A 23,319-nucleotide genomic window follows, 5' to 3' on the forward strand; every position below is an offset into this window, starting at 1 on the left:
AGAAAGCGAGAAATCACCCCCAGGGGGGATGGCCACTCCGCAATCCCTTCTCCTCCATTCTCCTCTCGGGATCTTGGGCACGCACGCACACGCACTGGCATGAGTTTAAGTCACCGGGTCTGGGACTCGAACTGTGGTCAAGTATATGGGAGTTCAGTGACATAGCCATTATGCCAGCTGCTAGTCCCAGAATTATTTTATTTAATTCTATTTATTATTATTACTTTTTATTTTGGCCAGAGAGAAAGTGAGAAAGGAAGCCTCCAGGTCCGAGACTTGAACCACAGGAGGTCATGTGGGAGTCTAGTGGTTCAACCACTATACCACCTGCCGGCCCCTAGTTCTTTCTTTAATGAGTAAGAGAGAGAACACTCCCAACAAGGTCTTTTTTTTTTTTTTTTTTTTTTCCTATAGTTTTGCTTTAGGACACATGTGCTCACTGGAGAGAGATGCGGGGTGGGCATGAGAAATCACTCCCCAGGCCTCAGTTCTCTCTCTTCCATTTTCCTCTTGGGATTTTTGGGCACACACATGCATGCGCCTGGCATGTTCTTCAAGCTGCCAAGTCCTAGGACTCAACTGCACAGCCAGCCGTGTGGCACCCAGCTGCTTCGAGCACCATGCCACCAGCTGGCCCCCAACAGGGTCTTGATGCTATCATCATCCCAGCCTCAACCGGCCCAGATCATGAACGCGCATGTACCCAGCACATTCAGGGAGGGCTCTGTGTGTGTGTGTGTGTATTTTAACTTACCAGAGGATGCTTATGCTTCCTGGAAAGAGAAAGGGATATTGAGAGAGAGGAAAGTGAGAGCATCCCAACAGGGTCTTGATGCTATCATCATCCCAGCCTCAACTGGCCCAGATCATGAACGCGCATGTCCCCAGCACATTCAGGGAGGGCTGTGTGTGTGTGTGTATTTTAACTTACCAGAGGATGCTTATGCTTCCTGGAAAGAGAAAGAGATATTGAGAGAGAGGAAAGTGAGAGCATCCCCCACGGGGGATGGTCACGCTGCAATCTCTTCTCTATTTCTCCCTCCTTTGGGGAGTATGGGAACACATGCACACACATCTGGCATGTTTTTCAAATCACCAGGTTTGGGATTCAAACCATGTGGTCAACCATATGGGATCTAGCCACCCTAACCACCATGCCCCAGAGAGGTCTCTGGACTTGCACTGGCAGCCTTCCCTGGTCCTATGTGGACTGCCTCACAGTGTTGCATTTTACCACCGTGCCACCCACCATGGACCCCCATACTGCCCTTTCCTGCTCCCCTGTGAGCTGTGGCTCTGCCCTTCTCTGGCTGCCCTGCAGTCCTCCTCATTTCCCTCGGTTCCCTGCTCGCTTCCCTGGGCTCTGTGGCTTCTCTGTTTCATAGAAGGCCAGTCTCTTATCTTTCCAAGACACTAGTTGACTCATTTTTTCCTGGAACCCAGGCTGCCATAGTCCCCTGCCCTGAGCCTTTTAGAGATGGCCCCCTTTCTTGGGACTTCCAAATGCTCTGTTTCTCTCTGCATAGCAGATCACCCCATTCCCCACTTTTCCTCCTGTTCATCCATCTTCCCATGCAGCCAACTCTGCAGACCCAGGGTTGACCCCGAGGCAGCCTCTTAGCGCCCTTTTCTTTGTCTGGGATTTTGCCCGTGACTTTCTGCCCTACCAGGAGGCACCTTTGACTGTTACATGACCCTTGAAGGCTGTTGGAACTCAGAGGGGACAAGCCATTTCCTCGGCTCTCCTCACCTCTCTGCTCTTTCATGAGTCTGGCTTAGACACCTTCCCGGATACAGCTCATACTGCCCGCCTGGCTGTATACCTCCTGGGGGTGACCACAGTGTCAGGAGAGGAGGATGGTCCCAGAGCAGCACCAGAAACCCACAGCCTTGCCATGCCATGCCAGGGAGGCTGCCCAGGTGGCCTCAGCCCCTGCTGCCCGATCCCTACCAAGGCAGACAAGGCCAGGGTGGGCCACCGCACACTCGTCCCATCCATTCACCTGTTGTGGAGGAGCCTGGCTGTGGACGACCCTCCTGCACTGGCATTTTGTGATTCTTCCGTACTGTGCTCTCCTGGGTGTGTTGCCGGGGTTGGGAGGAACTGCATTGCTGTTGCAAACCGGAAATCCATTTAGTTTCGTTTAGCCTTTAAGCCCTATCTGTTTAAAACAACAGAGTGACTCACTCAAAGTTTTTCTGTAATCAGTAGAAAAGTTAATTGGCATCTAGATTCCCCAGAATTCTATAAATCATTCCTCCAGCCTCTAAAACATACCTTTGGCCTCAGAAAGCTTTTTGAGGATGCAGTCATTATCCAAGGGGGATGTTAGAAAGGGGTGAAGACCAATTTGTAAATAATTGAAAACTGATTAATACAATTAGAGCGTTCTCCTCTGTTCAGCTCTGCTTTGCATTCCCAATTTCACACCGCATCCTGATTATAACGCAGCAGAGGCCGGACTGCAGCCAACACTCCGTGTGTCTCCTGCAGTGTTTTGCATATAAAGGTGCTCAGGAAATGTTTGTTGGTTGAAAGAGAAATTTGCAGAGAAATTTCTTAATTCGGATCACTTGAGAACCTTCTCCCAGCAGGGTGCTTTTGATTTCCCTGAATCTTATCCTGGGCAGCTCTGGCTGGGGTCCCACTACTCCCACTGATTCTGGGTCTGCATTCTCTTCCCCCAGCACTCCTCCCCCATGCTTGGTGATCCGGAGAGGGGTTTGTGAAGCAGGAAAGTGGCCTCCTGGGGTGGTCTTTAGATCATCTCCAGTCTACCCCGCCTGAGGTGGCCCGTAGCTGAGTTGGGGTCTTCCTCCTAGAGAGTCTCCTTCACAGGCTTGCAGGTCTGGAGAATCAGCACCTCCTTCATTCCCAGCCAGTTGCCACCATGGGGACCAGCCACAGCCAGCGGCCCGCATCTTTGGGACCCCTGCCTTCTGGGCAGGCAGCCCGTGCTCACCATAAGCGGCCATCTGCTTTCCCACCCTGACTCTCTCCTGGTCCTGCTGTTATTTGCAGTTTGGATTTTTGCTGCAAACAGCTTGGCCCAAGGGCCCCTCTGGAGGCCCGTGAACAGGCTCAGGAGTGGGCGGCTGGTGCTGGGGTGGGTGGCTGCCTGAGCACCCTGCCATCTGTGCCCAGCTCACTCCGAGCTGTTGGCGTGTCGTCCCCAGGAGACCTGGATGGTCACACTTCCTCAGAGTGTCAGTCGCCTCCCACATTGCCTTGGCTCGGCCAAACAGACCCACTATCAGTACAGCCTACAGGCCTCCCACACGTGTGGCAGGGGAAGGTGGTTCCTGGTCTCCACCAGCCCCCAGTGGTCTGCCCAGCAGGGTGGACACTGCCCCCTCCTGCACAGGGACTGAATCAGCCCCACCCCCTTCTCCCCCTGCTTCTTGTTTGAGCCTGCATCTGTGCACTGGAGAAAGAGTCTCACTTAGCACAGTGGTAAAACACAAAACTGCGAGGTTGACCCATGTGGGAAGGTTCCCTGTTCAAGTCCACTGACCTCCCTGAGTATGCTGAGCATGCGCGTGCCCGGGTCTGGGGTTGACTGGGATCCCAGCATCAAAGCCCCGTTTGGGAGTGTTTGCTCACTCTTTCTCAACCACTTGTGGAGGAAATAAATACACTTTATTATTATTTTTACAATGGATTTTGCTTTATGAGATTCTGGCAGATTCAAGAGGGAGTTGATTTTGTCTCCCCCAAGCTCTTCGTCCCTTCCCCTCACACTGGAGTCTGTCATTTATAGCACAGGTGGGCTGAGGGTCCACAGCTGGCCAGGCCGTGCACAGTCTACCCTCATGCGCACAAGAGCTCAGGGAGACACTCAGATGAATCTGTTCCCCTGTGACAGGCCAGGCTTAGAGAAAGGGGGCTCTTGCCCAAAGACACCAGGTTGTAACTGATGGAGCCAAGGGCCGAAGCCAGGGGTATATCTTCTACAAAATGCTTAACAGCTCTACTTTCATTCATTCATCCATTTATTCGCCTAATATTTGCTGAGTATCTGCTACGTGCTAGGCATTGTTTTAGGCTCATCAAAAACAGCGCTGAACCAAACGACCAAGTATTTCTGCGTCGAACTTGCATTCTAGCAGGGGCCAGCAGGTGAGGGGTGGGAAACCGATAATAAAACTTAAACTGATCCAGCCTTGGTGGGGTGCAGTCAGCATACTGAACTACAGCACAGAAGCCACTTGGGCTACTCTGGACTCAGATCCCAGGCTCAGATCCCCCTGGTCAACCTGAAACACACTGAGCACATAGGCGCCCGGGATCCCGACAAGCCAGAGGGGTCAGGGGAAGGGGATGGGGTGTGATGAGCCCTCCGTTTCTCTCTCACATGCATGTGTGCACGCACAAGCTCTCTGTTATGAACCAAAATAAATCAAACTAAAAAAGCTATAAGCTGAGGGACCAACAGTTAGCGTAATGGCTATGTCGCTGGACTCCCCCGTAGTCGACTGCGGTTCGTGTCCCAGACCCGGTGACTTAAACTCACGCTGGGAGCATGTGTGTGCATGCCCAAGATCCCGAGAGGAGAAGGGATTGCGGCGTGGCCATCCCCACTGGGGGGTGATTTCTCGCTTTCTGTCTCTCTGTCTCTGTCTGTCTGGTGAGTACACACGCCCTATAGCAAAAACCTCTAAAAAAATTTAATTAATAAAAATAAAAAGCTATAAGCTGATAAACATATTACATAATGTGTTAGATGCCGAATGGGGAAAGGAAAAGTGGGTAATAGATCAGGAATGTGAGTGACACAGGCAGGGAGAGGTCGCAGTGTTTAAGTAGACCAGCTACCATGGCAGGTCCATTACAGTGACTAGTATTTAAAAAAAAAAAAAAAAAAGGCAAAAAATGACAAGTGGGACTGAAGATGTGGAGAACCTGGAACCCTTATGCGCTGCTGCTGGGAATGTCAGACGGTGCAGCTGATGGGAAACAGCACAGCAGCTCCTCAGAAAAACCATGGGATTACCGTATGATCCAGTAACTCCGCTTCTGAGTATATACCCCAGAGCATTGAACTCGGGGAGTCAGACGGATACTTGTACACCCGCGTTCACAGCCGCATTATTCACTACAGCCAAAACGCGGAAGTAACCCACGTGTCTGCCGTCAGATGAATGGATAAACGAAGAGGCATGTACGTAACATAAGTCATATTATTTAGCCTCAGCAAAGAATGCAGTTCTGCCACATGCTACAACACGGGGGACCTCGAAGACGTACAGAGTGAAACTCGCCAGGTTCCGAAGGACAGATACCGTAGGAGTCCACGTGTATGAGGCAGCTAGGGTAGTCCAGCTCAGAGACAGGAAGTAGAATGGTGGCTCCCAGGGCCCGGGGGGAGGAGGAGGATGGGGCATGACCGTTCAATGGCACAGAGTTTCCGTTTGGGAAGATGAGGAAGTTCCGAGAAGGGTGGCAGCGATGGTTGCGCAACAGCGTGCTGAGGCGTAATAGCACTGAGCTGTACTCTAACAAGTAGCTAGAATCACAGGCCAGCAGGTGGTGTGGAGGGTAAAGTACTGGATCCCATGTGGCCGACTCCACAGTCAAACCTGGTAGCTCGAAAATCACAGCGAGCCCACGTGTATGTCCAAATCCTGAGAGGAGACTGGAGGAGGAGGATTGCAGTGTGGCCATCCCTCAGGGGTGATGACTCACTTTGCTTTCATCTCTCTCTCTCTCTCTGTCTCTCTCTCTCTGGTAAGCACATGCACTGTATAACAAACAAATAAACAAATAAGTCAAAAATGGCAAATTGTATGTTATGTATATTTCACCATAGTAAGAGATTGTTGCTATAGGGTGCATGCACTTGCCAGAGAGATAGAAAGCAAGAAATCACCCCCCATGGGGGATGGCCATGCCGCAATCCCACCTCCTCCAGTCTCCTCTTGGGGTTTTGGGCATACACATATACGTGCCCAGTGTGAATCTTAAGCGGCCAGGTCTGGGACTCGAACCACGGTCGACTACGTGGGAGTCCAGCGGCGATGTAACCATTATGCCAACTGCTGGTCTCTCACCACAGTTTTTTAAAAAAGGCCAACTCCATGGCATAGCAGTAATGCTCTGCTCATGAGAAGCTGGATCCCACATGGTAGCTGCCATGATTCAAATCCCTGGCCTGGTCAGCCTGGAGCATACCAGGCGCGTGTGTGAGTGCGCAGGATCCCGTCGGCAGGAGGGCTGCAGGAGGGGCTCTCACGTGATCAGACCCTGGGAGGGCGCTTCTCTCTCTCCCTCACACTCACTCTCACTCTCACACATTACCGCACGTGCACGTGTTCTATCATAAATTCAGGAAAAACCTTGAAACAGTGGACTGAGGGTGGGCCACTTTGAGGGGGCTCCATTTCAGCCAAGACCTGAAAGTATAGTGGAGAGGCCAGCGGCCATCTGGGGGGAAATGGACCCAAGAAAGAGAAGACACCCTAATGCCCAGCATGTTTCTAGAGCAACGAGGAGGCCAGTGAGGCTCCCCACATTCTCAGCGCTGGGTCCTGGGTTCCCCTGGGCCAGGTGCTAGGGGCCAGGCCCAGAAGGCTCTTTGGCCATGCAAATATAGGGTCCTCTGTGTAGTGCCTTGGCCACCAGGAATGTGGCCCACAGCTCCTAGGGTCTGGCTCTGTCAGGCCGCTGGGTGTCTTCTACTTCCTGCCAGACCTCTGCTTTCTGTGCTCAGAGGCCGGCAGGGCTGGGAGCCTCATGGTCCATGGGCCCAACCTTGTCCATACCAGGTGCAAGACGCTCCTCCCTACTGTGGGTCACTGATGTGATTTCGTCCAAGAGCACAGCCCCCCTTGTCCCACCTTCCCTCTGGTTTTACCGGTGTGAGGCCCTGCAGCACGTGCCCCTGGGAAGGTGGGCGAAAAGCTAAGGAGGAAGCATCTGAATTTGGCATTTTTCTTGCATTAATTGGAATAAAAATCTAGATGATCCAATTTCTCTGCCCGTTCTTCAGATGCCAAGTGACATTGGCTGGCACGGTTGTGCCCCTCCCCCAGCCAGCTGTCTCCCAGATGGAGACTGGGAAGCAGAGGGTGGCTCCGTCCTTTGAGAAGTATTTATTAAGCTCCTGGGTGGTGCCCAGCCCTGGAAAAATACACCCAGCCCCTCCTAAAGAAATAACTCCAGACTCACATCCTGCGGAAATGCCAGAAAATTCTTCTGATGAAAAAGGGAAGCAGGAGAAAAATGGCTTTTGTTGAGATTCTCCTCTGGGCCGGGGATGAGGCTCGGTGAGGTGAACTTTAATGTCCCCGTTTTCCAGCTAAGCAGAAGCTCTGGGACCTCAGATAATAAGGCCAAGGTGGCAGTGCCAGGGCCCCAGAGCTGGGCTACCTCATGGGCTCTTTCCACAAGGGCCTCTTCCTCCTGACTTCTACCATGCCAGTGCCCACTGCCTTCAGTAATGAGCCCTCAGGCCCATCCCACTGCAGGCCGGGACTGTGGGGAGAAGGAGGACAGGACACATGGACAGAGGTGCCCCTTCAGCTTCCCTTTCTTCCCCCGGGTTGCCAGTGCAGTAATTGCCCCGCTGGGACTCCCGGGTCCCTGCCACTCCTCTCCTGCTCTGGCTCTAGGTTGCCGCATTCTGTCCGAGCTCCCACATCCACACTAAAGCCCAACCTGGCCCTGACCCATACCTAGCTATTTGCATCTCTGAACTCAGCGTTGGGTCCTGGGACCTGGTTGTCCCCTCGACCCTTGAACTTTGCCTGCTATTTCCAAACCTACATCACCAGGAGGGTCAGTCATGGTCCTGGTCCAGCTGCGGGTAAACTAAGGCCTCTTCCGCAGGAATTGCAGCTGGTTCACTGCATGTTGCACTGGGCACCTTGGGAGCTCCTTGTAAGCATCATCTCCTGTGCATGGAACTTGACCCTACAAGTGGGGTACACATGCACTCCCCAAGAAGCATGCCAAGAATGCACATAGCAGCATTTTTTTTATAATATCCAAAGTACTGGTAACAACCCAAATGTCTTTCACAGTAGAATGGATAAACTTTGTTATGAAATAATATAGGAGGTCAGCAAGTGGTGTGGTGGTTAAGGGTGCTGGATTCCCTATGGCTGACTGTGGTTTGAGTCCCGGACCTGGCAGCTTACTTTCTCACTGCACCCCCCTCCCCGTCCTTCTCTGATAAATAAAATAAATAAATAAAGTTTAATATAATAAAAGAAGGAAAGAATATAGGAGGTCGACAGGTGGCATGGTGATAAAGGGCACTGGACTCCCACATAGCCAACCACGGTTCAAGTCCCAAATCTGGTGGCTTGCTTTCTCACTTTCCCTCTCTCTCTCTCACTCTGTTCCTCTCTGATCAAATTTTCATTAATTAATTAATAATTCCTTTAAAAAAAAGAACTGCCACTATACTCACCAAACAATGAATCAAACATACGAGCAAAAAATAGTAAGCCACAATAAAATACAATGATTTGGAAATGTGATACTTAAAAACAGGTCTTGATAAATATTTATTTAGAAATAAACATACTTTTTTTATATACAGAAAAGCATAAGTTCGCTAAACACAAAATTATAGATGATAGTTATTTCTGGCTGATAGGAGCTTCTCAGTTCTTGTAATATTTTATTCTTTTTAGGTTTTTGCTGTAGGGTGCATGCACTCGTTGGAGAGAGGGAAATGAGAAATCACCCCCTCCAGGGGAGAGATGGCCACGCTGCAATCCCTCTCAACCATTCTCCCTCGGGATTTTGGGTGTGTGTGTGCACAGGTGCCCAGTGTGATTTTCAAGCTGCCAGGTTCAGGACTCGAACCATGGACAACATGTGGGAGTCTAGCACGTTCGCCACCATGCCAACTGCTGGCCCCGGTTTCTATTTTTTTTAAGGTTTTTCTTTATTCATGATAGAGCATGTGTGTGCACACAAGAGTGCGAGAAAGCAAGAGAGATGGGCACCTCCTCAGGGTCTGGTCACACCGCCGTCCCCTTCTTCTAGGGCTCTAGCCCATCAAATGCAGGGCATTCGTGTGTGTGGCCAGTGGGTTTCGGGCTTACTGGGCCAGGCACTTGGGCCACACTAGCCACGTGGGACCCAGCTTGTCTTGAGCAGTGTGTCACCTGCTTTCCATGGACTTAGCCCATATGTAATTTTTTGATGAGCTCAGAGGTGTTTACTTGAATATAATTCCTTGACATGTACTGTATACAAATACACACTTGCAGGGAACCAGCAGTTAGCGTAATGGCTATGTCGCTGGACTCCCACGTAGTCGACCGCGGTTCGTGTCCCGGACCCGGTGGCTTAAAACTCACGCCGGGCGCGTGTGCGTGCGTGCCCAAGATCCCGAGAGAATGGAGGAGAAGGGATTGCGGCGTGACCATCCCCCCTGGGGGGTGATTTCTCGCTTTCTGTCTCTATGTCTCTCTCTGTCTGTCTGGCGAGCGCACGCGCCCTACAGTGAAAATCTCTCAAAAAAAAAAAAATACACACTTGCACATGTGGTAGATGTCACACGCATACACCCAAAAGGTAGCAGGAAATCACTGAAACCAGACCAAAAAAATATAGTATGAAATCAAGTGATACGGGGGAAACCTGTAAGATCTGCCAGAATGCAGAGGGTAAAATATTCAGAGCTGAATGCGATAACGGAGACTGGCAAATACGGAGGACAGAGAAGGTGATGGTGCCTCAGAATGAGAAGTTTGCGCCCCAAAAGGGCACAGGACCCATTGCAAACAGCAGTAATCAAATACATAATTGAGGACAGCATGACTGGATTCAAGACCCCACACTGCAGCACCCGCCAGCCCCGCCAGCAGGGGTCAGCCCCGCAGTGGCTTCACTTTGGCAGTGGAACGCATTTCTGAGATTGTGTTTAAACAGAGGCATATTTGTTGTTCTGGGAATTGAATCAAAATCATGAAGCTCCTCTGAAAAGACCTGGCTCGGTGTAATTGGCCTGTCCAATTTTCTGCTGCCAGCCCTATTCATTTCCTGTGTGCTGCCCGCGCCATCTGGGAACGGAGCAGGGCTTCACGGCAACGGCGCTAAGGGGCTGCCCTCGCCAGCCTGCGTCCTGCCTGTTGGAACAGGGGAGCGTGAACACCGGCTTCACAGGGACTTCATGCTGCCTGCAGGTCAAGAGGAAGAGGGGGTGTGAAAGGTTGACAGTGCAGAGGTTAAGACCCGCAGCTGAAGTGTCGTTAGCCTCCATGGGTTCCTTAACTTGCTAGGCCATTCTGGACAAAGGAAAAGACAGTGCCTGGGGCCCGAGAGAAGACAAGGACTTCTTTTTTTTCTTTACAAATACACATTTTTTAAAAAGATCTCTTTATATATGTACATCAAGAGCATAGAGACCAGAGGACCACACATTGCGACCTGGAATGGGCAGTGGAATAAGTGACCAAGCCGAGAGAAGAGGTGGGGGAGGGGAACTGTGTTATTAATGGGGGTCTTCCCCCAGGGAGCTCCTGAGACAAGGCACTGAGCACCTGGGGCTTCCTGAGTTTCCAGCTCTTAGGACCACCCTGTTCCATGGGTGTTAGGGGCTTAGGCCTAGGGATCTTTTATAAACTGGGTGAGGTAGAGCCAGGGTCTCTCAGCCCAGAGCAGCTCCCTGAAGTCCCTGCTTGTACTGGGCCAGGGAGAGGGGAGAGAAACAGGCACAGAGGCAGCCCCCCACCCCTACCCCAGGCCCTGCCATGGGGAACTTTCCATGTTACAGATAACGGGGACACAGACCCCAAAGGTGGGGCTTAGCCCAGGGCTGCAAGGATAAGGTGCAGCACTTACCCCCTGCAAGGAGGGGGTGAGGCCACAGTCGAAGGTTGGCCGGCCCACCTCAGGCACACTCTGAGGTCTAGGGACACACAGCCGAGCTCCAGGGGTGCACAGCCCCGCAGCTGTGGAAGCTAGCTTTGGGGTCCACCCCCTCTGAAGCTGGCAAGCGTGCCCCACTGTAACTGTGCAGAAGCTTCACAGGAGCAAGCCCCTCACCAGGGGTTAATGGAAGCCAAAGTATTTCCTCTGGCTCTGAAATAATCTAGCCAAAGTGTTTAAATTATCTGTCAAGAAAACAGATAGCACCTCGGAATATTTTTTCTCACTGCATTTTTTCTTTCCCTGTGCTGGCAATTGCCTGCCTCCCAGACTGACCTGGTTGCTCAAAAACCCACTTGAAATGAAGAGGAAACTCGCTCAGGCCCGAGTAAGAGCTTTGCTCTGCTGGACTGAGCCAGGAGCTTTCCTGCCCTCGGGGATTTGGAAGAAAGGGCAGGTGCGTGCTCTGCCTTTGTGAGGGCTTAATGTCCAGCCTGTGTCCTGGTGAGGTTCCGGCATGGCCCCGGTGCGGAGAGCTAGCTGTCCATCAGCAGCTCCCTGGAGCTGGGGGCTTGGCAGGGCAGATGAATGTGGGTACTCCTGCTGGTTGAGAGTGGGCTTTCTCCTGAACTCTCCAACACACACACACACACACACACACACACACACACACACACACGAGCCCTCCCTGAGGCTCTAAAGGGGGACACAGACCCCAAAGGTGGGGCTTAGCCCAGGGCTGCAAGGATAAGGTGCAGCACTTACCCCCTGCAAGGAGGGGGTGAGGCCACAGTCGAAGGTTGGCCGGCCCACCTCAGGCACACTCTGAGGTCTAGGGACACACAGCCGAGCTCCAGGGGTGCACAGCCCCGCAGCTGTGGAAGCTAGCTTTGGGGTCCACCCCCTCTGAAGCTGGCAAGCGTGCCCCACTGTAACTGTGCAGAAGCTTCACAGGAGCAAGCCCCTCACCAGGGGTTAATGGAAGCCAAAGTATTTCCTCTGGCTCTGAAATAATCTAGCCAAAGTGTTTAAATTATCTGTCAAGAAAACAGATAGCACCTCGGAATATTTTTTCTCACTGCATTTTTTCTTTCCCTGTGCTGGCAATTGCCTGCCTCCCAGACTGACCTGGTTGCTCAAAAACCCACTTGAAATGAAGAGGAAACTCGCTCAGGCCCGAGTAAGAGCTTTGCTCTGCTGGACTGAGCCAGGAGCTTTCCTGCCCTCGGGGATTTGGAAGAAAGGGCAGGTGCGTGCTCTGCCTTTGTGAGGGCTTAATGTCCAGCCTGTGTCCTGGTGAGGTTCCGGCATGGCCCCGGTGCGGAGAGCTAGCCGTCCACCAGCAGCTCCCTGGAGCTGGGGGCTTGGCAGGGCAGATGAATGTGGGTACTCCTGCTGGTTGAGAGTGGGCTTTCTCCTGAACTCTCCAACACACACACACACACACACACACACACACACACACACACACGAGCCATCCCTGAGGTTCTAAAGTATTCTACTTTAAACGCCCTGGGGAGGAGTCTCACTTAGCTTTCAGCTCACACCTGAATTAGAAGTCAGGCTTTAGAGGGACCAGAACAGTGTGGATCCAAGGCTGGGAGGGGAGCCCAGGGTGAGGCTGCGGATGGATGCCTTAACCCCGGGCGTTCACTCAATGTCTGCCGTGAACGGACAGGGAGAATGGATGCCAGCGAAGCACCTCAGAACAGCCGTGGAGGCCGAGTGTGCACGCACGTGGTAGAGAAAAGCAGCCCCTCGTGGGTTTCTGCCTCCGGCTGCCCATCTGCAGGAACATTCGATTCTGGTCTCCCTCGCTCAGTCTCAGCACGTAGGAGGGAGGTGAACGCTATTATTTGAACGAGTTCATAGCCACTCACTCCCGGATCGGCAGCCGTTGGTGAGCATCTGAGGTAGGCGAAGCAAGAAACGAGGAGGGATGGCTACTCTGAACTCGACTCCTCCTAGCAGAAAAAAGGCAGCGACCGGGGGAAAAATAGACCCAAACAGAAAGAAGGAAAGGAAAGGAGGGAGGAAGTTAGCTGTCAGAAAATCAAAGATTTCAGGATGACAAAGCTTTTTTCCTAGTTTTCGTGCTGCTGGTTGGCTTAGACAGACAGGTTCGCATGTATATATGTGTGTGTAGATATAGATTGGGTTGCCGGAAAAGTCATGATGCATGTTTTCATAGAAAAACACAGAAAAAATGTGTCAGGACTTTTTTGACAACCTGATATATACATATACATACGAACATATATATGCATATATACGCTTATATTTATATAAACTTTTTGAATATTTGAAGCAATTTTTGCCTAATTGCTTATATTTTAATAGAAAAAAAATCTGCTCATTATATCTCCTCCTGAAAAATGAGGAAACCGGTGCTTTTATTTCCAGACACTGCTTGGTTTTCATTGAGACAGTCTGAAAGTTTAGATCAAATTATTAGTGTTAAATGATTTTTTTTTCTTTATGAGGAAAATAGAGAAAGGGAGAGAGACAGAAAAGGTGGGTACTTTTTTTTTTTTTAAGTTTGCTTTAGGGCATGTGCGACAGACAGAGGGAGATTGAGAGAGAGAGAGGAAAAGTGAGAAATTTGCTTTAGAGCATGTGCCAGAGACAGAGGAAGATTGAGAGAGAGAGAGGAAAAGTGAGAAATCACCCCCCAAGAGTGATGGCCATGCTGCCCTTCCTCCTCCTCCATGCTCCTCTCGGGATTTGGGGCATGCATGCACATGCACCTGGTATGTGTTTCAGACTACCGGGTCTGAGACTCGAACTGTACAGCCAGCCGTGTGGGAGCCAAGCATGTGCCAGAGACAGAGGAAGATTGAGAGAGAGAGAGGAAAAGTGAGAAATCACCCCCCAAGAGTGATGGCCATGCTGCCCTTCCTCCTCCTCCATGCTCCTCTCGGGATTTGGGGCATGCATGCACATGCACCTGGTATGTGTTTCAGACTACCGGGTCTGAGACTCGAACTGTACAGCCAGCCGTGTGGGAGCCAGCTGCCTTGACCTCTGCATCACCTGCTGGCCCGAGATCTTCAGTGGATCTTCAGTGCCGCAGACTTCATGCCACTGACAGCCTAGTTAGCTAAGATTACAGGTGGCTGCAGCCACACCTAGAATGTCGGCCCAGGAACTGAACCTGTACCTCTCTGCTGCTTTTGTAGCTGCTTTTTCAAAACATTTAGTTACGAATTTCTTCAATGGCAGGAGAGATGGAGAGAGCCCCAACAGGGTCCCACCGCCACAGTCTACCCCAGGCCTCAGCCAGATGCCAGCACCATACTCTTAGACTTCCCAGCCCCCAGAACCGTGAGCCGAACACACCTCCGTGTATTATAAATTACTCAGTCTCAGATATCCTGTCACGGCAGCAGAAAATGAAGACACCACTTGAAGCAAAAGTACGATGCCCCAGGCCCTTCCTGTTTTCCACCAGATCCAGCCTTTCCTATCTCTGCAATCAACCCCTGGTTCCCTTTGAAAAACTGTCAGAGTGCCCACTACCAAATTTCTGAATCCTGCTGGTTAGGTTAGGTGGGTATGGTGGCTTTCTTCAGGAGTGGCAATGTCAGTGTTGAGGGTCTGGCTGCCATGGCATGTATTGCTATGGTACCGTACTCAGGCTGGCAACACAGAGGAGGCCTGGGTTCGAGTCTCCATCCAACCTAAAGGCTGGGGCTGTGGCATGTGATCGTAGTCCCAGCGACTCAGTGTAAGCTGTCTCGGGAGATAGCGAGATTCTGTCTAAAAAAAGCTAGATCTGGTCAGCAGGTGGCATAGGGGTGGAGGTGTGGCTCCCACATGGCTGACTCTGCAGTTTGAATTTCAGACCCAATGGCTTGAAGATCACACCAGGCATATGTATGCCCCCAAATCCCGAGAGTTGAATGGAGAAAGAATTGTGGTGTGACCTTCCCCTCTGGGAGATGATTTCTCACTTTCCCTCTCTCTCTGTCTCTCTCTGAGGAGCTCACATGCCCTAAAGCAAAACTTAAAAGAGAGAGAGAGAAGAGGAGCTGGGCCTGGTGGTATGTGCCTATCGTCCCAGGTGGGAGGCTGAGGCAGGAGGATGGTGACACAGCAAAACCATGGCTTTAATAAAAGTCAGTTTGGGGCCAGCAGATGACGTGGAGGTTAAGGCAGTGGATCCCACATGGCTGACTGTGGTTTGAGTCCTAGAACTAATAGCATGAAGAATAACCGGGTGCATGTGCATGTGTGCCCAAAATTATGAAAGAAGAATAGAGGAGAAGGGATAATAGTATGGTCATCCCCTTGGGGGGCTGAGTTCTCATGCCCACATGCCCCGTCTCTGTCTCTTTTCACACCCTGTAGCAAAAATTTTAAAAAGGGACCAGCAGATGACTTGATGGTTACATCGTTAGACTCCCACATAGTTGACAGCAGTTTGAGACCCAAACCCGGAAGCTTAAAATTCACACTGGGCATGTGTGCATGCATGCCCAAAATCCCGAGAAGAGAATGGAGGAGAAGGGTGTGACCATGCCCCTGGGGGATGATTTCTCACTTTCCGTCTCTCTCTGTCTCTCTGGCAAGTGCAAAAAATCTCTCTAAATTTTTTTTTTTTTAATTAAAAAGAAAGGAGTCAGTGTTAAGAACTTGTGCTGGGAGCCATCTGGTGATATAGTGGTTAAGGCGCTGGATTCCCACATGGCCGACTGCGGGTCAAATCCCAGCCCTGGCAACTTGAAAACCACACCAAAGAGAATGGAGGAGAAGAAATTGCAGTGTGGGCATCCCCTCTGGGAAGTGATTTCTCATTTTCCGTCTGTCTGTCTCTGATAAGCACACATACCCTGTGGCAAAAAAAAAAAAAGTCTTATGCTTATATTATAGAAAAAAAATCTGTTCATTATATCTCCTCCTGAAAAATGAGGAAACCAGTGCTTTTATTTCTAGGCACTACTTGGTTGTGTCTTAACTTTTCAAGCTAACCATAACTTTACTCTTTTTCTATCTTGCTCCACTGTAGAATTTTTTTTTTCCTCTCCACAGGAGCTGGTCATGCCCCGTCCCCTTCCTCCAATCTGCCAGCCTGCAACTCTTCGACACTCACACCTGTGGCCAGGGCACTACAAAAATATTTTAATTACTGCTTTTCTTACCCTTTCTGAACGACCAGCTTTTCTCCCTTAAGCCACATCCAGATTCAATGTACCAGACAGACTGTGCCAGCGCCCCACCTGTCGCTGCCAGGCGGCCCGAGGACTTAGAAACAGCGACAGCCAATCGACGATGTGTTCTATTTTAATTTTAATCAAAGTAATGCGTGCATGTGGTTTTGAAAAACTGAAATCGCTCGGAGGAGCTTACGCTGGAGAACATCAGTCGCCTGCCGGGCTCCTCCCTCGGCCAGCCGGTCACCGCAGACTGCCGCCTGTGCTGATCCTGGCTCCTGCCCTGTCTCTTGATTCGCCAGCTCCAGATAGTCTCTGCTGACTCCGTGCTGGGAACAGGAAGGAACCGGCCAGCTCAGGTTGCTCTGCTTCCTCTCGTCCCTCCTGATCTTTTACGTTTTATTATTTTTAGCATTCTGATTAAATTTGTAACTTTCTGTGCTATTGGGTCGTTGGGAAAGTCATGACACATTTTTGCATAGAAAAAAAAAAAAAACAGAAAAATACATCGTGACTTTCCTGACAACCCAGTACTTTCCTCTTTTTGCTTCCATCAGCTTTAGCACTCGGCCCAACTCCCTCGGAGTGAGTTGTGGGGTAGGAACGCCCCTGTCCTCCCCTCTCCCACTCCCCCTTTTCGAGATTGTGCTTTTACTACTTTGCAGAACTGTACATTTAGATCCTGGTTTTTAGCCAGAATTAATTCTTCCATGCTTTGTGATCTATGCCTGGGTCTTAATTTTTTTTTTTTTGAGAGATTTTACTATATGGTGTGTGCACTCACTGGAGAGACAGAGAGACGGAAAGCGAGAAATCACCCCCCAGGGGGATGGCCACGCCATAATCCCTTCTCCTCTATTATCCTCTTGGGATTTGGGGCATGCACGCACACACGCCTGGTGTGAGGTTTAGGCCACCAAGTCTGAGACTCAAACCATAGTCGACTATGTGGGAGTCCAGCAACGTAACCATTATGCTATCTGCTGGTCCCTGGGTCTTAATTGATAAAAGTGACTGAATGATGGTGTGAAGAGGCTAATGCCACTAAAAGGTATATTATAGTATAAGGTTCCTGGGGACAGGGGCTCAGCCCACCATGCACACCCATGTCGGGAAACAACAGGTTTCAACAGGAAGCAGAAAGGAGTGAGGGGAAAGCGCAAGCCACAGCCTTTACTGGGGGTCCTGTAGGAAAGGCAGGCAGGACAGGGTGTGTGCGTTAGGACTGGCTAGTTGGAATCATTTTGGGGGCACAGGGGCTCTCGCTACGTGTCTGGTACTGGGCCCTGGATGGATGTAGGGCAGGGGAAATACTGGCTTGATTTCTGAGCATTAGATGAAAGAGACGGTTGTGGGTATGAACTCGGGATTCATTGAAGGGGTCGTGGTATGATTGCTGCATGACTGCGAAGGCCGATCATAGGAGAGATGTCAGCCACTTTGGCTGTTTGGCCCTGTGATTAGTGGATGCCGGAGAGACAAAGAGTCAAAGAGAACACTGAACACTCTCTCTCAATGAGTTCTAAGAGTTCAAAATCAGTACGCATTTTGTCATCGGAAAAGTCATGACATATTTTTCTATATTTTTCTATGCAAAAGGTGTCATGACTTTTCCGACAACCCAATACCAATTAATGTCTCGCTTTCTGTCTCTGTCTCTCTGTCTCTCTCTCTGGCGAGTGCACGAGCCCTATAACAAAAACCTCTCCAAAAAAAAAAAAAAAAGTGGTAAATGGAGAGTCCAACAGGTGGCATGATGGTTGGGTGCGCTGAACTCCCACATGGCCAACCATGGTTCGAGTTCCGGACCTGGCGGCTTGCTTTCTCACTACCTCCACCCCTTTCTCTCTTTCTCTCTCACTCTGTCCCTCTCTGGTCAAATTTAAATCAATAAATAAAGTTGAATAATTCTTTTTTAAAAATGGCAAATGCAGCCAACAGGTAACATAGTGATTAAGGCTCTAGACTCCCACACAGCTGACCACGGTTCAAGTCCCAGACCTGACAGCTTGAAACTCACACTAGGTGTGTATGCATGTGTGCCCAAAATCCCAGGAGAAGAATGGAGGAGAAGAGACTGTAGTGTGGCCCAGCCTCTCACTGTCTGTCTCTCCCCGAGGAGTATACACACCCTATGGCAAAAACCTTTAAAAGGCAAAGGATGGCTTAAATGGCGGTCACTTATTTGCTCATGATTCTCAATTTGGGCTGGGCTTCGCGGGGCGTTCTTTTGCTGATCGCCCCAGGGATCGCGATGCAGCCGGATTGTCCGACAGTCGCCAGGAGTGGAGATGCGGAAAGGCTGGCTCACCAGTGTGCAGTGGGTGCGGGCTGGTGTCCACGCACCCACCACGTGGCTGTCGTCCTTCAGGACACCAGACTAGGCTCTGTCACATACTATGGTCGTTGTCTACCTCTCGAGGCCTGGTCAGAAATCACGTGATATTTTCATCACCTTCTATTGGTCACAGTGAGTCGTAATGCCTACTATAGGAAAGGAGTGGGCAAATAGACACTTCTTGAAGAGAAGAGTGGAGAGCAATTTGGGGCCGTGCTTCGTCTACTATCACCCTTGAGGCACCTTCTTCCTCTGGATTAGTCAGCTCCAGCTATCACAGCAAAATACCATAGACTGGGTGGCTTCAACAGCAGAAGAGAGACAGGGGGCCCGGGGCGAGGTACCTGGCTCAGTTCCCTGCGTGGGCTCTTTCTGGCTTGCACGTGGCTGTTTTCTTGTGCCCTCACATGGCGGAGACAGGAAGCAAGATCTGGTGTCTTCTTGTCAGGGTGCTAATCCCCCGCTGTGGACCCCGCCCTCGTGGCCTTACTTAAACATAGTTGGTTCCCAGAGTTCCCTTCTCTACCTAGCATCAAACTGGGGGCAGTTTCAACATATGCATTTGAGGGGACAAAATTCAGTCCATAGCACCCTCAAAATTCAGTCCATACCTTCTCCTGAGTAAACTGAGCTACTTAAAGCCTTGAAATTTGGGGACCAGCAGTTAGCTTAATGGCTATGTCGCTGGACTCCCACATAGTCAACCGCGGTTTGAGTCCCAGACCTGGTGGCTTAAACTCACGTCGGGCGCATGTGTGTGCATGCCCAAGATCCTGAGAGGAGAATGGAGGAGAAGGGATTGCGGCATGGCCATCCCCCCTGGGGGGTGATTTCTCACTTTCTGTCTCTCTGTCTCTTTGTCTCTCTGTCTGTCTGGCGAGCACACATGCCCTATAGCAAAAACCTCTCCAAAAAGAAAAAGAAAAAGTCTTGAAATTTGGACTTGCAGTCCTTAGTCAGCTGACGTGCTTGTTGGGTACCTACTGCGTGCTGGCCAGGGCCAGGGCCGTGGCTCCTGCTTCCCGGATCTCTCCATCAATACGCAGCCAGCCGTAACCCAGCCCGGGCATGTGCTGTAGTGGGAGCTGTGCAAGGTTCTGCCTGCGGGAGCTTCTGAATAAAAGCAGTCTCCTGAACACTGGGTGGGAGCGAGTCCAGGGAAGAGAGACGGAGTAGCATGTACAGAGTCCTGAAGGCAAGCGAGAGCTGAATGTGGGAAAGGGGAGAAGGTGGCTTTGTCTATGGGTCCCGGGTGTTGAGCAGGAGGAAGTGGAAGACGAGGCCGGGGAGGGAGGCAGGGTTCTGGGGTCTCGTTGGCTGTACTGGGGCGTTAGCCTGCCTGTTAGGGCTCCCAGGAGGCCAGTCCTGTGTGAGGGTGCAGGTAATAGGGTGGGGAGAGGTTACTGCGTCTCCTCTGCCGGGGTGCATTGGGCCTTTAAGAGAACCTCAAAGTGACCCCAGTGTAAAGGAGAGGAGGTTCTGTAACTGGCTTTGCCCGTGGCTTGTCCAGGCTGGGTCAGCTGGAGCCTGCTTGGCAGAGGGGAGCCCTGCGATCTGCCCCCGGGGGGGCCCCTTTGCCTTCGTTCTTTGTTCCTTCGGCCATTCAGCCATGTTGCAGGCGCCTCGCTGGGTCCTGGGAACGTGGGGATAACTCGGGCCCTGCCCTGCCCTTGAAGAGCTCACAGCTTCCTCGTCGGAAGGATGGGAGAGCCCGAGCTCCAGCCCAGGTGCGGACCACTATGGTGGGACCACGTGCCCCTGTACACTAGAGGAGGCCAGTCCTGCAGTGTCCCAGAGGCATCGGGAAAGTGTGGCTGCCTAACGGACACTCCGGTGAAAGGCACTCCAGGGGGAAAGGGCAGCATACACGGAGGCCACGACTGTCCCCCTGCTCTGACCCGTGGGGTGAAGGCGGAGATGGTGGACACTGAGCCAGTGAAGACACGACCTGTGTCAATCCAGGTGCACTGGGATGCATGGGATGCAGGGGGAGGGAGTGGGTGATGGCAGACAGGGGTCTCCAGCCTTCCCCTCCCCATCCTCTCTGTCCCCTAGGCTCCCCTTCTCCCAGCTGGGCCTTACGATTACCAGCTTCTCCAGCCTGACCATTTAGGAAATGCCAGTGATTAGCGATGGTTATCATGGTCATTAACATTCCCTGGGAACAGCCTGGCTAGTATCCATCAGGATTCGCACTCCCGTTGGCGTGAGCTGAAATCCTAATGAAAACCTCGAAGCAGAGCACGAAGCAGCGGGACCAGGGTGCAGTTCGTGCTGATGGCTCCTACAAGTGCCATGGCGGCCGTGCGGGTCTCTTTCATTAAATGGCATTTTCAAGGCTGGCTGCTTTGCTGGCCTTATCACAGTGAACCACACGTGGCTTGCAGAGTGGAGTGTCGCACAGTGGCTCGGTGTCTTCAGAAAGTGCATGTTGTTCAGTCGGGGGTCCTGGCCCCGGGGGAGGTGGGGGTTAATCCCCACAGAGGGGGCAGGCCGTGATGCCCCCATAGCGGGTGAGGAGCCTGGATTCACAGAAGTTACCTGCAGTAGGACTGGGCAGTGAGGCAGAGAGGTCTGCCGGTGTGCATGGATTGGCATGGAGGGAGGAGGGGCGCCGCTCTGAGCTCACCCAGCTGGGATCCCTCACGCCTCACCTCACCTGCTCTCCCATGTGGAAGGCGTTTTCCAGAACACCGACAGAGTCCCATGTACGTCTACAGATGCACACCCAGTCCCCGGATCGGGGATGCACTTGCGTGCTCCCGTCCTGCGATGTGGGGAGGAGGGAACCGCTGCTCCTGGCGTGGTCCAGCACCACCCGCTGTTCTGGGTCATCAGGGTGAGCCCTCAGACCTCCACCTGGACCACAGCGACAAGAAGAGAATCAGACCGACTAAAGCCCTATTACAACAGACATAGGGAACGACCGACCCTGTCGGGGGTGGCTGTCTCTCAGTGTCTTTCAGAATATATAAATAAGTAGGGGCTGGTGAGTGGCATGATGGTTAAGGGCACTAGACTCCCACATGGCCAACCGCAGTTCAAGTCCCGGACTTAGCAGCTTATTTTCTCACTTTCTCTCTCTCTCTTACTCTATCCCTCTCTGATCAAATTAAAATCATGAATAAATAAAGTTAAATAAAAATAATTTTAAAAAGAATGTATAAATAAATAAACTTTTTAAAAGGTGGGTAAAAATTTTAAGGGTAAACTTTTTAAGGAGAGTAAATTTCAGGTTACATACATATTAACATCCTGAATATATTTTTTTAAAATTGGGGCCAGTAGTTGGTGTAATGGCTATGTTGCTGGACTCCCATGTAGTCAACTGCAGTTCAAGTCCTGGACTCAGTGGCTTAAACTCACGCCACGCGCATGTGCATGTGTGCCCAAGATCCCAAGAAGAGAATGGAGAAGGGATTGTGGTGTGGCCATCCCCCCTGGGGGGTGATTTCTCGCTTTCTGTCTCTCTGTCTCTGTCTCTCTGGCAAGTGCACACATCCTATAGCAAAAACCTCTCCAAAAAAATTTTTTTTTTTTAGTTCTGCTATAGGGTGTGTACACTCACCTGAGAGAGGCAGAGAGAGGGAAAGCAAGAAATCACTCCCCAGGGGGAATGGCCATGCTGCAGTTCCCTCTCCTCTACCCTCCTCTTGGGATTTTGGCCACACACACAGTCACTCAGTGTGATTTTCAAGCTGCTGGGTCTGGGACTCGAACCATGTAGTCGGCCGTGTGGGATCTAGCTGTCTTAACCTCTGCACCACCGGCTGGTCCCTTTAAAATTTTTTAAGGAAGGATTGTGCACACTGGTGAGACAGAACCAGGATCCAGTGTGCAAAGGGAAAGCACAGGAGGCTGTGGGACGAGGCCTCAGTGGGCATGGGCGCTGCTCCTGGCCTGGAGAATCCGCAGATGCAGCTCTGTGGGCTTCCTTAGTCTCCCCGCTAAGCCTTGTGGCCAGGAGGCGCTGGGCACATTGCTGAGTCACCCTCCGCACTGCCTGGTACACTCCCCTTCAGACAGGGCCTCTGCTGGCTGGGAGTGAAGGGGGGAGAGCTCACCCATCCTTGAAGCTGTATCCTAGGGCGGCGGGGGAACCCCTCTGTCCCTCCTGCAGCCCCTAACTCTGGTGTCACTGGGACCTGACAGAAGCCCTTCCCTCAAGCCCACCAACCTGTGGGAGCTTCTGAGCAAGATCCGCACACCAGACCCTGGGTTCCACCAGGAAGAGATGGAGGTCCTGCCCTGGAGACCCGTGCGTGCCACAGTGGGGCTCGGACTTTCCTCCCCGGAGGGCGGTCTGACGGTATAGGTCCTCATCCACACTGCTTACAGCCCTCGGCCCAGCGGTTCCACTCCTTGGAGTACTTCCCGAGGCCAGGACTGACAGCTGTCTGATGATACATGCACAGAGTTGATGGCTGCTCGTAAGAGTGAAAAATTGGAAGCAGTTTAAATGTCCATCCATGGGAAGCTGGATTAATTAAGTTTAATAAATCCAAACTATGGGGCCATTAAAAAATAATGATAGAGAACCATGACTTATTAATTCAGAACAATTGTTATGATGTGTGATAAGGTAGGGGAGGAAGGCAGTTATAGCTACATCGTAAAAAGCAGGAGGGTCAGCAGGTGGCATGGAGGTTAAGGCCCTGGATTCCCACATGACCTACCACAGTTCAGGTCCTGGACTTGGTGGTCTGAAATCATGCCAGAATTATGTGTATGCACGCCCAAAATCCCCAGAGGAAAATAGAGGAGAGGAATTGCAATGTGGTCATCCCCTGAGGGGGTGATTTCTCACTTTCTGTCTCTCTGTCTCTCTCTCTGGTGAGTGCTCACACTCAATAGCAAAAGCCACAAAGCAAAACAAAACCAAAAAACAAAACACAGAATCGTGTATATGCCCAGAAAAGGGAGTAAGCAGACACACCACTGTGGGGGAGAGAGATGGAGAAGGGACTGGGCAGGACCATTCCCCATGGAGGTGCTTTCTC

At 51.3% G+C, this 23,319-nt stretch overlaps 1 protein-coding gene across 10 annotated transcripts in view; it reads left to right on the forward strand.

Moving 5' to 3' along the window:
* The window catches only part of RPH3AL (rabphilin 3A like (without C2 domains)), a 171,638-nt gene that overhangs the window by 118,888 nt on the left and 29,431 nt on the right, over positions 1-23,319 (forward strand). The window contains exon 6 of one of the 10 annotated variants that reach the window (XM_027767894.1): positions 15,860-16,376. The exons of the other annotated variants lie outside the window; for them this stretch is intronic. Within the exon in view, the coding sequence (XP_027623695.1) occupies positions 15,860-16,000 (141 nt within the window). The 3' untranslated portion in view covers positions 16,001-16,376. Of the gene's footprint in view, positions 1-15,859; positions 16,377-23,319 lie in introns of those variants that run through there. 10 annotated transcript variants of the gene reach the window in all.

Source organism: Tupaia chinensis, unplaced genomic scaffold (assembly GCF_000334495.1).
Source record: "Tupaia chinensis unplaced genomic scaffold, TupChi_1.0 Scaffold144899_1, whole genome shotgun sequence".
Lineage (NCBI taxonomy): Eukaryota > Metazoa > Chordata > Mammalia > Scandentia > Tupaiidae > Tupaia > Tupaia belangeri.